The sequence below is a fragment of the Alexandromys fortis genome, unplaced genomic scaffold (assembly GCF_014885135.2).
Source record: "Alexandromys fortis isolate MF-2015 unplaced genomic scaffold, M_Fortis_MF-2015_v1.1 scaffold_10, whole genome shotgun sequence".
Taxonomy (NCBI): domain Eukaryota; kingdom Metazoa; phylum Chordata; class Mammalia; order Rodentia; family Cricetidae; genus Alexandromys; species Alexandromys fortis.
Window position 1 is genome coordinate 6750188 of NW_026067895.1, and position 15089 is coordinate 6765276.

The following is a 15089-nucleotide window of genomic DNA, read 5'->3' on the forward strand; positions in this document are numbered from 1 at the left end:
CAATAAAAAAGTCATACACACAAGTCTAAAGCCAGGGTTTCACATTTATTTCAATGATTCAGAAAATATATACGCACATATATACACATACATACATGTCATATATACATGTGTGGAGATTAAGACACAAAGAAAACATAATAAAACATTAAAATTGAGAATCGATGAATAGAGTATGAAAAAGTTCATTGTATTGCCTCACCACCTTTCTATAACTTTAGGATTTTAAGCATAAAGACTCACACTTCAGCAATCACACAAAGCTAACCTACACTGCCCACAAGTAGAACCGCTGGCAGCAAAGTGAGAACTCAGAGCAATGTAATAGCTTACATGGAAGAGCATCACCGGAGCGTCTGACACTGCGAGTATCTCCATCGAGTATGAAGGCTAGTTTCCTTTCCAGTTATTAACTATATACTCCACACAATTGTTGTCTGAGTATGTATTTCCAAACTGGAAAAGGTAAAAACAATGGAATGGCATATATAAAAATATTTTTGAAGGAAAATCACTACACCTGTGTTTGTGTATAAAAATAAATGCTTTTGCTTTGTAAGATATAAGGGGGCTTTTGCTAAGGAAGTTACATACGTGAGGTCAGGTTACAAAAATGTACTCACTATGAGTTAATCATCGTAATGTTCCAAGAGATAGTTTGACACTAGATAACATGCTTTTCTAAACAATTCCCATAGATTGTACAACATGTCACAGGAAGTTTCCATACATATTCTGTATATGCAGCTCAAGTTTTATTGTGAAAACCTGAAAGTTTCTGTTATTCAAATGTTACAAATAATTTATACTGCTCATGCGTCAGCTCGGCCTGTTTCGGACCCCCACATCGGATGTCTCTGTGTCTGCCGAGCCCTCTGCAGTCGCCTCGGTGCGGTCAGGCCACCTAAGAGTCCCCGTCCTCCCCATCTGAGTCAGTGTCAGCTTCTAAATCCTCGTCACTGTCTTCCTCCCCTCTGCAGCTTCGTCTACAGTTAGAACCTTGATTTTCAGTATTTGCTGAATTTTCTGGTTCTTTATTAAACCTAAATAGAAGAAAAAGAAGAAAAAAAATTTTTTTTAAAGATTTATTTATTTATTATGTATACAACATTCTGCCTCCATGTATGCCTGCACGCCAGAAGAGAGTGCCAGATCTCATTACAGATGGTTGTGAGCCACCAAGTGGTTTCTGGGAATTGAACTCAGGATCTCTGGAAGAGCAGTCAGTGCTCTTAACCACTGAGCCATCTCTCCAGCCCAAGAAGAAAAAATTATAATTATTACTCATGCTTTCATTATTTAACGGTGGTGGTTAAAAAATCCTCTCCTTGTTTCTTCCCATCAGGAGCCTACGGAAAAGCAGAAGAGCGTCTTCTAAGAGCTTAGCTCGAGTCAGCACTTCCAACGCTGCTGTGAGAAGAGTGGGCTCGGGTGAGTGAAGAGGCCACCAGGGAGGACTGCTCCGAAAAAGTCATTCTTCAGATGAGTATGAAGCGCAAGGCTGAAGAGTTGATGTTCTTAAACATACAAATGTCATCTTATACTCTAATAGAAGAGTTTGATAAGACTGTGACCCTTTTCCTGCTATGAAGAAAAGTGCTTATAACTTTAAACTGAGTTAGTGCTGCTAGAGAAAGCTCATGGATGAGGACTAAAAACAAACCCCAATGTAAAGGAAACACTCACGGAATAACAATGTCTTCTTTCTTTCCACATTTTGCGCAAACTTCAAGCTCACAGGCACATGGTCTACATATTATGTGGTAAGAGTCCTTTACTGTCTTCTGTAAACATTTAACACTGAAAGAGAAAGGGAAAATTAATACAGATTTTTACTACTTAGGATCTTGATGTGGTAAGAAGCTGTGGCTGATATATGGTTAAAAGTCCAAAAATTGAAAGGTCGACTTAAAGCTCAGATTTTATCTTCTGTGTGAGCGTGTGCGCTTGCGTGCACATGTGTGTAGAGGCCAGAGGGCAATCTGGGCTATCATCTCTCAGATATCATCACCCTGTTCTTTGAGACAGAGTCTCTAACTGCCTCGGAGTTTACCATGTACCTGCCTGTCTCCACTTCCCAACACTGGGGATCATAAGCTCACAGCACGGCTTGGCACCTGGCTTTTCATGTGGGCTCTGGTGACTGAACTCAGGTACTCACACTGACACAGCAAGCACTTCACTGATGGTCTGTCTCCCTGGTCCCTAATGTCAAACTCAGACACTTACACCACTTCAAGTAACAGTATTTCTGGACCACAACTCACATCTGTTGGTTGTCCACCTCCTTAAGGTTTTTAAGTGTCATTAAAAACTTATTAAAATAATATCTACATGCAAAAAAACAATATACAATATACAATCCACAAAAAGAATAGTAATTAACAAAAATGCTATAAACTCAATGCACAGAACTAAACTAAACACCTACATTGGCTGTATCAACCACATCCAGGGCAGGTTCCATGCACAGGGTACTTGGCCAACATAAAATGAACTCAATGGTGTTTGTAAACTTTATTTTGGTATTCTTTGTTTTGATTTTCATTTTTGTGGGTTTTTTTTTGTTTCTTGTATTTTATTGTTGTTGATTTTATTTTTGCTTCTTATTTATTTTTCGGGGGGCATGAAATTAGGTGGGTAGGATCTGGGAGGCACTGGGAGAGAGGAAACATGATCATGAAGAAACATTTTAATTAAAAAATTGAAGACATAGGTATATGGGAAAATGCCCCATGTTTATGGACTAGTGTCGTCAATAAGGCAATCAATAAGGCAATACTCCAACAAATCTACAGATTCAATGCAATGTCTACTAAAAGTCTGTCTGACTTTAATAATTCAAATGTTTTTATTATTATGTCTATTGTGATAATATGTGATTATTGTGATAACCTGCGTGTTGCTGTTCTACCTGGTTCAGGATACAGCAAAGGAACTGGTGTCACATGGGCTTTAATGATCTGCTTACCAGGCACCACTGCGGCTTCCTCCTTTTCCCCCTCCTTTCCTACTTGTGTACTGAAATTAGGTCACCCATGGCTGAACAGGCCCTGAACTGTTCAAGTGAATGGGAGTCACTGATCTCTCTTTTAAATCAAAACCCAGAAACAGTGTGAGGAAGGTGTGCAGAGGGCTAGAACCAAATGGCTAGTCAGACTATAAAGGCAAAGAAAAGTTCTTGATGGGAATTAAAAATGCTACTCTAGTTAACACAGGGATGACAAGACAGGAACAACCTTGTGATAGAGAGATTACACTGGCAAAGATAAAAGTTCCATCCTGCTCCATTCTCACAAACCAAAGCCAAGTCCAGAACAAGTCCCTACAGCGACTAAGAAGGTGAGGAGAGCTGCTCAAGGAGCTGAAGATGGCTGGTGTTGGTCCATGAAGTTTTAAGGTAGAGGCCATCTTTAATGTGTAAGTTCAAGGTCTGATCTAGGACCACAGCAATGGAGTGATCTAGTTAGGTGCAGATTCCCCATGTAAACACACTAGTGAACAGGACGAGGCCCAGGACTTTTATAGATAGGGAGAAGTCAGTTCCGGGTTTCAAGGCTTGCCACCCGTTTTGTCAGGGGCCAGTATAGCTGTTGATTTTAGACAAAAAGCCAGAGCTCACATAGCATTGAAAAATCTGGGGTTCTGTAGGAGTTAGACTCAACGTGCTCTGGCTGTGCTTCATGAACAGAACAAGGCCAGGATAAGGACACAAATGTTGAAGGCCATTTAGGTAATACTTAAGCCCACTGTACTGCTTTTCTAGAATGCCCCTGCTCACCAGAGTGCCGACAGAGACAAATACAGTAGAAACTCTCACGCTATATGTTAAGACAATAGAAATGAAATCACCAAATAGTAAGAGAGACAGAACCCCAACTAGCCATTTCTTGTCACCAAATAAAGCTTCCAGTACCAGGACTGGGTTACATCTAGTTGAGTTGTTGGGCAAAGGGGTCCCATGGGAACCCACAAATAACCCAGGCTGTTACCAAGACTACAAGCTTCTCTCCACAAGCTGACAGCAAAGACCTGTGGATGAAGACACACCTACACAACTCATTGAACATGGATAAGTCCAACTGGTACCTACACAGAGCCTTTACCCCTATGAGCTACTGTCTCTGGTACAGGAAGATACTCTGCATACTACCAAAGGAGAAACATAAAATGCCAACCCAGCCACACGGCCTTCTTCAATCTACAATGGTGTCTTGCCTGCAGGGTATGCTAAGGCAATGGTGGCACAAAGCTTGTGGGAACAACAATTTGACTTAAGGTCTACTCCACAAGATGGAACTCATACTTTACACTGACTGGGTGACCAAGAACCTGAGACTAGATAGCCCAAGGACCTAGAATAAAACCAAATACTACTGTTCTACTAAAAAGCATAGGGATAAAATGACTTCTAATGACACTCTGCTATACTCATAGACCAGTGCCTTGCTCAGCCCTCATCAGAGAAGTAGCTCCCCTGCAGCAGATGGCAACAAATAGAGAAGACAACTGGACAGGGCAGAGAAAGAGAGACCTTCAAACACTCAGTCCTAGATGAGGTGTCTCCATGAAATCCCTCCCCTCTAGGTTCAGGGAACTCTGCAGAGACAGAAAGACGGGAAGAGGCAGTGAGTGTGGCCTTGTAAACACAACAGGACTGAAGCACATTTACACTCACAGGGACGGGGCAGCACTCACAGGACCTGCAAGAGTCTGTACCAGATGGGTACTAGGGCTGAAAGGAGAAGTGGACACATGTCCTTATCCCTAACACAGATGCTAGCTCCAATGACCTCTTGCAAATGAGAATTTAGTTTTCTCCACAGGAGTCTCACTGGAAAGGCAAACTACTCTTAAGAACAGGCTGCTTACCCAGCAGTAGACGGCCAACAGCTAATAAATTCAAGGGCACCTTTGGAAGTTCCTTGTCTCAAAATGTTACGTTGGGACTTTTTCATTTTAATTTTATCTTTTTATTTTATTTATATATTTCTAATTTTTTCCTCTTCATTTTTACAAGTTCTTTGCATGTATTTAGTGCTTTTATGGGATTTCTGAGCGTGTGAACGAGTTATGTCTGTCTTTGTTTCTGTTTTATGTGCTTTTTCTTGGGCTCTTTTCTTTCAATTTGTTTTATCCTATTATGTTGCATTTGCTTTACCTCATTATATTATCCCTTAGAAGCCTGATTATTTTCTAATGAAAGACAAAGCGGGGTGGTGATGTGAGAGTCCCCTCTATATCTGTGAATATGTTTTATTGCCATTGGTTAATAAAGAAGCAGCTTTCGGCCAATGGCTTAGCAGAGTAAAACAGGGTGGGAATTTCAAGCACAGAGAGAGGAGGAAGCAGGCAGAGTCAAGAGACACCATGTAGCCGCCAGAGGAGAAGGACCAGAGCCACCAGCTGGAACCTTACCAGTAAACCACAACAAGCCTTATGGTAAAATATAAAATAATAGAAATGGGTTTAAGATGTAAAAGATAGCTAGAAATATGATTAAGCCAATTGTCCAACAATATTTTAATCAACACAGTTTCAGTGTGATTTTGGGTCTAGCCAGAAAAGAACGAGCAGCCTCCCCCAACAGGTGGATCCAATGGGAGGGAGGGAGGAAGGAGCTGGGAAGAGTAGAGGGAAGGGAACCATAATCAGGACAGATTATGTGAGGGGGAAAAAAATCTATTTTCAGTAAAAGAAACAAATGGCATAGTAATCCAACTACTTATTTAAAGATGTATCTCTTTAATAGCTTGGAATTCCTAGAAGACATAAACTATTTTTTTAAACTTACCTCTGTATGCACAATATTCTAGTATGTTGCTAAGCTCAACAAAAACCAAGGAAATTAATTAAAATGCAGTGAAAATGTGGGAAGAGCCAAAGCTCTGAAAGTTGCCCACACAGGTAACAGTCAATACATAGGTGTTTTAAATAAGAATGTTAAAAATAGCAAAACAAAACAAAAAGTACACAAAAAAGCATGGGGTCAGTTTTGTGTTGGCCAACTACTCCTGGGCACAGGGCCTGCCCTGGAGTGTGGGTGAAACACCCAACTTTTCTCTACTGGAGAAAATGATTTTTCCCTTTCCCACCATTATCAATCACAAATAGTGGAAGGATTTGAGAGGAGTTGAGGAAAATAAAAGAATACGATCAAAACATATTTTATGGAAACTTCTTAAGTAAAAAAGAATATTAAAATAGCAATGAGTTGGCTTAAAGCCTAAGTATATTGTCCCTTTCCTTTCCCAGCTGTAGATCGCTTTTACAGAACTCTCGCAAGAACCCCTCCACTGACATTTTTAAAAGAAGTCCTTTTGCACAACCCTTATGACCCTGCTATTGCTTTATGGGACTGCAAGGAAATCAAAGCCCCTTCAGAGCCCATACCGTCTCACTTATGGGACTAGGGAGAAGAGATGGGGAGAGTTTCTCAGAGGCCCTTTAATTGACGCCCTTAATAAAAGCCTCCACAGTATTGTATCTACAGCACTGCTCCAACCCTTACACAGGACTGAGCACAGCTCACTCTTTCCCCAGCATCTCTCTCTAACAAACCCAGGCTGAAGTCTATAAACCTTCTTCCTATTATAATTCAGCTTTGCTTCATTTCCCCACCACCACCCACAGAGAGGAGTTCCAGCTTCACCTGAATGAGGATCTCTGAGAAGAACCCCTCAGTCTTTGCTGGGTGACAGTGAGGGGCTGACTCAGGCCTCCCCCCACTACTGCTAAGTGATACAGAAGAAGTTAAAACTTTAGTACTATCAAAACACTTGGGAAAGATGAGCTTCACATCTGTTAAGATCATAACAAAGCCTTCAACAAATGAGAAATAAAAGATGCAAATGAGCACACGAAGACGGCTGCATGATGTCACTAGAGAAATGCTAACTGAAATCACAGTGAGGGTCAACTACTCACTGAGGACTACAACAGAACAAAACAAAACCAACAACAATAATATTCAGTCGTAATGATAACATAGGACGCCTATATACTGTGGGCAAGCACAGAAGAGTATGGCAGGTTTGGAGAGCAACTTGCAATCTCTCTTTCTCTCTCTCTGCATGTTATATTATATGTCCATGTGAATTTAGGTGCACAGGCCTGTGTGCACACTCCCTGAGATCGGAGAAGAACGACCTCTCTCTTCTCTTCCTCCCCTCCTCCCTTTCTCCCTTCCTCCTTTGTGACGGGGTCTCTCACTGAACCTGGAGCTAGGTGGGCACCTAGCCAACTTCAATGATTATCCTGTCTCTTCTCCCCACACAACTGGAGTTAAAGGCACCTGTGGGGCCAACACTCATCTTGCCCAATTGAGAGCTAGCATCAGAGCCTATGCTTGCACACCAAGTGACCTTCCCAGAGTCATTTCTCTAGCCTCTGCAGCTCACATACTCTCTCTCTCTCTCTCTCTCTCTCTCTCTCTCTCTCTCTCTCTCTCTCTCTCTCTCTCTCACACACACACACACACGCTTAACAACCCAATATCTCACTATGGTATCCTTATTTGATAAAAATGAAAACTATTGTTCATACAAAATGCTGTCTTATATTAATGGTTTAACTTTAAAGAGGTAAAATACAGCACATTTTAAAAGTTGTGGGTAATTACAGTTCCTTATCTTCCATGTGATGCCCATGGCACAAATGCATAGGTTAAAACTTCAACCTTACACGGCACAGGGTGAACTTTAGAGTGCACAAATCACACACTAGGATAATAAAGACCTTAGACATAGGAGCTAAATAAAAAGTTATTAAAATTTCTGTGGTAAATTGTTTTTAGTATACTTGGATTCTGGCATTTCAAAAAGCTTTACTGCATTATTCTGTATTAAAAATAGACTTAAAGATCACACCATTAGGAACACAAGGAAAACATCCCAATCATTCCAATGGATTATGAAACTTTCCATAACACTTTTAGCTTTAATTTCTTAGTCCTGAAACAATGTTAAGTCTCTCTCGGTTTGGGTCATCTGATAATTCAAGGAAATGACAGCTTGTTTTGCTTTTGATAAATATTTGTCTCACGCTAGAGACCTCAAGAAACAACAAATCTTTAAGTATTTAAGTTGCTAATGCAGAGTTAAAATTGTACTCCTGGGAACTCTCAGAGTTAAGATTGACATGTAAATCTCTAAAATAGCAGTCTTGCAGTCAAAAGGGTCCTGATCCTTTAGCTAGCCAGCCTAACAAAGGTGACTCTTAGAAATCAACCCCACATCAGCATGTTAAACACCAGTTGTTAAACACATTGTTTACAGAACCAAAATCTTGGAAATGAGTCCCACGAATCTGCTACACTCGTTAGGAAATTCTTATGCCCACAAACATTTGAGAACTCTTGACGTCTATCATAATAAAAAGACCTTCATTCCTAAGAGTTTCTGAGCCCTTGGTGGAGTTTACAATGACCAATCTGAGAACAGAAGGAAAGCTGAAAGCAATTACAATCTTTTCAAAGTTAAATTACTTCTGAAACCAAGTTTTGTTAGGATAGTACCCCTGCATAAAAACAGGAAAGAGACTCACTTAAAGGCATTTCACTTTCTACAGAGGTGAGGTAGGGCTGTGGCAACAGGACGACAACATTCTTTACAGTCTCCCTCTTCTGTCTCCCAAGAGCAGTGCTAGTGTGCCCTTCCTTTCAAAACACATAGCCCAGGCTTTGTGCACATGCAGTGAGCACAGCAGAGTTCCCCAGCTACAGAGGTCTGCAGGTTTTAAAAACTCAACACAAAGGACCTTGATTATTAAGTGTGAGCACAGTTTACATAGCACTTTAATAGTCATCCATCCCAAGTTGCATAAAACCCATAAAGTATTTTAAAGCATCTTTAAAACTAGCTATAAATCTCTAATCACTCCCGAGTACTCTTCCTTATAAAATTTGTGATATGGAATAACTTTAAATTGCCCAAATATTTATTTTTCTTAATTTTCCTTGAAAAATTGCTGCATTTATTACATTTTATTAAAGAAACATCACGGTGTTAATCTTAGTTTTTCCTCCTTTTCATATTTTCTCTCTTTCTTTCTGTATGTGCATCTGTGTGTGTGTGTGTGTGTGTGTGTGTGTGTGTGAGAGAGAGAGAGAGAGAGAGAGAGAGAGAGAGAGAGAGAGAGAGAGAGAGAAAACTATCAGAAACAATCACTCAAACTGTTTTGGTTATGTATAAATTACAACTAATCAGTTTAATGTGGCTAAATTAAAACACAATTTGCTCTTATAGACCATATTTACTGACCAGGACTCAATACCTAACATCTCTAAAATGGCACAGCCTGTACAATGTAAAACACAAAAGGAAAAAATAAGTGCTGACCACTCACAATCAGGAACAGACTGGGAGTTTTTAATGTATCATAGCAAGTTCTAGAAAATATTTTGAAAATAAAATGGTAGAAAAGAACATGATTTGGAATGGGAGACTAGCCCAGTTTTTGACAAGTCCCTGTCACACCATCTTTGAAAGTCACTCTAACTTCCTCTGAGTATCACTCTTCATCATGGGTACCCACACTGTTGACACTTGAGCATAACGAATCGAATCACTGGTACTGGGTTCTACGACACCTGAATTACATTGTATTCACTGACCTAGCAAACTCAGTTAAACAAAACCCGCAAAACTTAGGTTGTTTTGATAGCAAAAAGATCTACAAGGGGATCCACTGGGATAAACAGCAAACACATTAGCAGTTGACAGAAACAAATTTCCCTCTGTTGTAAGCTATCTGCCTTAGCTTCCTGGTTACTATGTTCTGACTGCAGCCATCATTAGTCCCCTGTGGTATGTGCACACAGGATGACTGGACACGTTGGTAAACAGTGACTGTCAGCACCTCACCCTCTGATATGCAAATGAGAGAAATTCAGTATTGGCAGATCCACAAGGTACTTCCTCCAATAGGCATAGGCAACCTATGTTTTTTTCTAGCTCTTCCCTCCTTCTCCTCTTTATTTCTCTGCCTGGCAGCTCTGACTGTTTCTCTCTCCTGCCTAGCCACTGACAGTTCAGCTCTTTATTAGACCAATCAGGTGTTTTAGACAGGCAAAGTAACACAGCTTTACAGAGTTAAACAAAAGCAACATAAAAGAATACAACCCATCTTTGCATTATTAAACAGATATTGCATAGCATAAAAGAATGTAACACATCTTTAACTAATATTCCACAACAGCCATGCTGTACAGCTTAGTTTACATGCTTTCCATGTGAGGGACTGGTGGAGCTGGGCCATGGAATTCTTATATAAATGGTGATAGATGTTTATTTTGATGAAAGAATAAAAATAAAAGATGATCCAGTTTTTTTGATGTCAGAAATTGAATGATGAATTCTATGTCTAGTTTTCTCTTCGTTACATATATATTTGAGGTCAACCAAAACCTCTTGTTGCATATAATATTATTCATGTCCATGGACTACCAAAGTTACAGACTGGCAAGCAATAGAGGTATGGTGGTATATCTGTCATGACACACTGGGTAGGGTGAGGTGGCAGGAGTAAGCCCAAGGGTAGTCTAAAGGGCACCATGAGACCTTGACTTATCAAACAAGCAAACAGCAAAAATATAGAACAAATGAGACAGTTACCCGACGTGGGATTCCCCTTTGTATGCTGTGAATATATTTTATTACCATTGGTTAATAAAGAAGCTTTTTTCAGCCAATGGCTTAGCAGAGTAAAGCCAGGCAGGAAATCAAAACAGCGACAGAGAGGGGGGGGAGGAGAGAGAGAAGAATGGGCGGAGTCAAAAAAGATGTCAAGTAGCTGCTGGAGGAGAAAGATGGCTTCTGCGAAAACCTTACTGGCTGCCCAGACCCGAATGAGGAAACAGAAACTATATTAATTACAGCATTGTTTGGCTCCGCTAAGCCACTGGCAGAAACAGTTTCTTTAATGGCTATAAAACACATTCATAGCATACAGAGGGGAATCCCACATCAGTCATCCGCATCATCTGTGAGTGATGGAGGGGTAGGAATGGCTCTAATCATCTTCCCTTCTTTCCCAGGCTACTCTTTACAAGGTTTTCTGTAAGTATCATCCACACCACTCCCCTAATTGCATTTCATGACATTTCTGAACCTTTCTCTTGTTTCTATTGTATTACTTCTCTGCAATCATATCTTGTATGCCTGGGATCTCCCTTTCTACTAATAATTACCACTTCTAACCATCTGCTCAAGAATCGCCTGTGGACCTGAATCTCCAGAGAGATTATAAATTCCTTGCTGATCGTGATACTTCATATTTTTTATCTTATAAAGAACAGTGTCTTGTGGATTGAAGATGCTATTTAAAATAATTGTGAATTGAACCATATTTCTTACCGGGAATCTGCATTTTTTAAAATAAGAAACTAAAGAGCTATGTCTAGGATAATATCTCTATTAGCTTAGACTTGTCCAAGAAATATTTATTGTTCCTAATAAAACAATTATAGTAAACTGTCTCTAGATTCAGCTCAGTTTCTTGGTTCTTATAGCTAAAGAAAACTTGTTCATATAAGACAGTTTTCTAGCAGGTGTCTTTAAGGGGTGGGTACTAAAATGCAATGATGTGATAGTTTTGATTTTTTGTTTTGCTCTCAGACAAGGTCTAATGTAGCCTAGGCTGGCCTCAAATTCACAATGCAGCCAAGAATGACCTTGAACTCCTGATTCTCCCGTCTTTATCTCTAAAGTGTTGGGATTACAAGTGTGTGCTACCAGGCTCCGCACAGTTTTGAAAGGATATTAAGTTTAATATAAGGACATTAGTGACCTCTGTACTGGACAGTTTTATGTCAACTTGATACAAGTTAATATCATCTATGAGGAGGTAACTTCAATTTAAAACATGCTTCCATAAGATCAGGCTATAGGCAAGCCTGTGTATTTTCTTAATCAGTGATTAAATAAGGGGGGCCTAGTCTATTGTGGGTGGTGCTATCCCTGGACTGGTGGCCCTGGGGTCTATAAGAAACCAGGCTGAGCAAGCCATGATGAGCAAGCCATTAAGTAGCACTCTTCCATGCCTCTGCATCAGCTCCTCCCTCCAGGTTCCTGCCCTGCTTGAGTTCCTGTGCTGACGTCCTTTGATGATGAACTGTGATATGGAAGCATAAGCTGAATAAACCCTTCCTCAAGTTGCTTTGATCACAGCAATAGCTATTCACTGACTAAGACAACCTCTTTTGTAGGTCAGCCCTAAATAATTGACATCTTTTCATTTCTTTCCTCTCTTTCCCAAAACTGTGTCAGTTTCCTGACAATTCTCTCTATAAAGAACTATGGAAATAATTCTTATGGTTACCCATCAACAAAAAACCACTTCTAATTTCAGAGGACACATCATTTTCCAAGCCTAAATAGTAAAGGCATTTTTAAAATACGAGAAATGGAAAGTGTTCTATAATAACAAGGCAGCTTACGATCCCAGAGGATGAATCCTTCCTGAAAGTTCTTTATTGATCTGCAATGTCAACCCTAATCCTTGTTCATTAAGTCACACTGCATCATGGGAAGCTAGAGTCCAACTGCAGGGATGAACTCACTGTTTACAGTATCTTTACCATGCTTACGGAGCACGAGGGAGCGGCAGGGAAGGAGGTGGAAAACAGCAGCTACAGGTCAGGCCATTACTATCTTTATCTCTGGAGTCTGCCAGATGCCATACCCTGCTCAACAATCTTTATTCATTAACCTCTGTCATCACAAACTGACCTGGATTTTCAAATAAACTAAGAGCAGCGGTTCTCAACCTTCAAAATGCTGAGACCCCCCCCCCCCCGCTGTTAGTACAGTTCCTCATGCTGCGGTTATTCCCAACCGTAAAATTATTTCATTGTCACTTTATAACTGTAAATTTGCTACTGTTATAGATAGTAATGTAAATATATGATATGCAGGATATCATGACCCACAGACTGAGAACTTCTTATACAGAGAGAAGAGGCCACAAATGAAGGGTTAATTATTAAATATCCCTTAGGTGCTAATGCATTTCCCCTAAGTTAAGTTTTGGTATAAAGACTTTTTGGAGAAAAAAAAAGGAGAAATTTTTCAGGATGTGAACTCAGGATATCATGAGGGATCTATGAGAATTTCCCTCCCGATGAAACCATGTGAGTCGCAGTCCAGAGAGAGATAGTTTATGTTGGGGCCTGGTAAAGAATTAATTTATGGTCCGGGCTAGCACCAAACCCTGACACTTAGGGAGCTAAAAAGATGGCTCAGTGTTTAAGAGCACTTGCTTCTGCTCCAGAGGACTTGAGCCCGGTTTCCAGCATCCACATGAGGAGGCTCTCAACTGCCTGTAACTCCAGTTCCAGGGAATCCAACACCTCTGGCCTCTGTGGAGACCTGTTGACAAACACACCTGCACATAATTAAGATTCCTCAATGAAAGCTCAATTATTAAATATCCCATCAATGAAGACTTAATTATTAATGCCCTTTCTCCTACTGTATTTCAGAGTGATTCCTCCTCCTAATTATGCACGTGGTAAGTAATGAAAATTTCTCTGTCTAGTAGGAATATGCTAAAACACAGATTTGTTTTTTGTTAATGTATTTATTTCAGTGAAATTCAGAACATCACTTAAGGTTCACACTGCTAAATTTAGTGAACTATAATGCAATACTTAAACATGCCAATATTTTTCTAAGTCAATAAATTTTGTGAAAGGTAATGAATATATTGTCTTTCCCACTTGGTCTAAAACCCTAATATAAAAATAGAAATTACAAACTGGACAAATAACCCAAGTGCTACATTTACTTGGTAGAAACAAACTAATCCATAGAAAGTCAGTCATCGGGTCATAAACACATACACACCCAACTTTTACCACTTGAATTATGAACTTTACAATTATATGGAGGATGAGGGACAGCTCGCACTGGTCAATGGCACACAGCAGTCATCTGTCTCTAAGAATAGAAGGGACAACACCTTGGGTGTCATGGAAGTTACTTATCTATACAGAGTTACGTCAGAATGACTGGTATTGCAGTAGTGTCTGCTTAGCCAAGGCAGATAATTAGCGAATGCCAATGGACTGGTACTGAATGCAGTATCAGAGCCAGACAAGCAAGGTACTGGCACTAATTACCGCATTCTCTGTGAACCACTGACTTGTTTCCTCTGAAAAAATGAGGGCAGTGGTACTCCTTCCTGTTTGTTTCTTTTGTGGTTTTAGACCAGGCTATTCCTGAACTCCTGGACTCAAGCTATCGTACTGCAGTCTTCCCTGGGAGGACAGGCTCAGCCCCCACATTCAGTATTGGGGTATTAAGAAATTCAGGGATACAGAACTTCTGTATGAACTCTATTTTCCTGAAAAAGCCACACCTACATTGAAAATACTACAGACCAGAATGACAACTAATTAGAACTTCTGCGACTGTGGAGCTGGAGGATTAACCACAGAGTCAGCAGCCACAGACACTCACCTCTATATCTGACTGGATAGCCTTTGAGTGTCAGGTAAAACCTTTGAGATGTATAAACTAGACAGACGACTAGTTTTCACCACCCCGAAGGCTAGGAGTGTGCTCAGCTAGCTTGAGTCCTGCAGAAGGAACCTGTTTCAAGGCAGCTGGCTACCCACTGTCCTCAGCAGTGTATCCGGAAGGGACTTGATTTCTTTCTTTTGTTCTGTGACTACAGAAGTTAATGTAAACACTTCCATGCAGGAGCATGCCATTCAGGGTAACTCAAGTCTATATCCTTGGCCATGGGTACTCATATTTAGCTCAGAAAAAGACTGTCTCTTATTCCTGTTGGAGTAAGAGCTGTGTTCTGATATCCTTTTATAAACATGATGATGGGGAGGCTGTGGGAGAAGGATTGTGTATTTAAGACCAGTCTGGGATAGATAATGGATTCCACGCTAGCCTGAGCTGCATAGTGAGAAGAAACAAAGGGATTTGTCTATAAAGAGTACAGCTAGGTCCTACTCAGAGAGTCTGATTAGGAAGGAAGAGCTCCTGGAATAGCACCACATCCCTGTGACCCCAACACCTGCGGGGGAGGGGAGGATCAGGGGCTCCAGCCAAGCCTGTCTCAAAAGACTCAAAGAA

General features: G+C 40.4%; 1 protein-coding gene across 1 annotated transcript in view; it reads right to left on the reverse strand.

Annotated features, from left to right (window-relative positions):
• Window positions 1–26: 26 nt before the first annotated feature.
• Window positions 27–15089, reverse strand: part of CUNH9orf85 (chromosome unknown C9orf85 homolog) — a 50704-nt gene continuing 35641 nt past the window's right edge. Inside the window, exons 3-4 of the mRNA XM_050159278.1 lie at window positions 1687–1800; window positions 27–1043 (exon numbers count right to left, since the gene is read on the reverse strand). Coding sequence (XP_050015235.1) covers window positions 905–1043; window positions 1687–1800 — 253 coding nt within the window. The 3' untranslated portion in view covers window positions 27–904. The remainder of the gene's footprint in view (window positions 1044–1686; window positions 1801–15089) is intronic.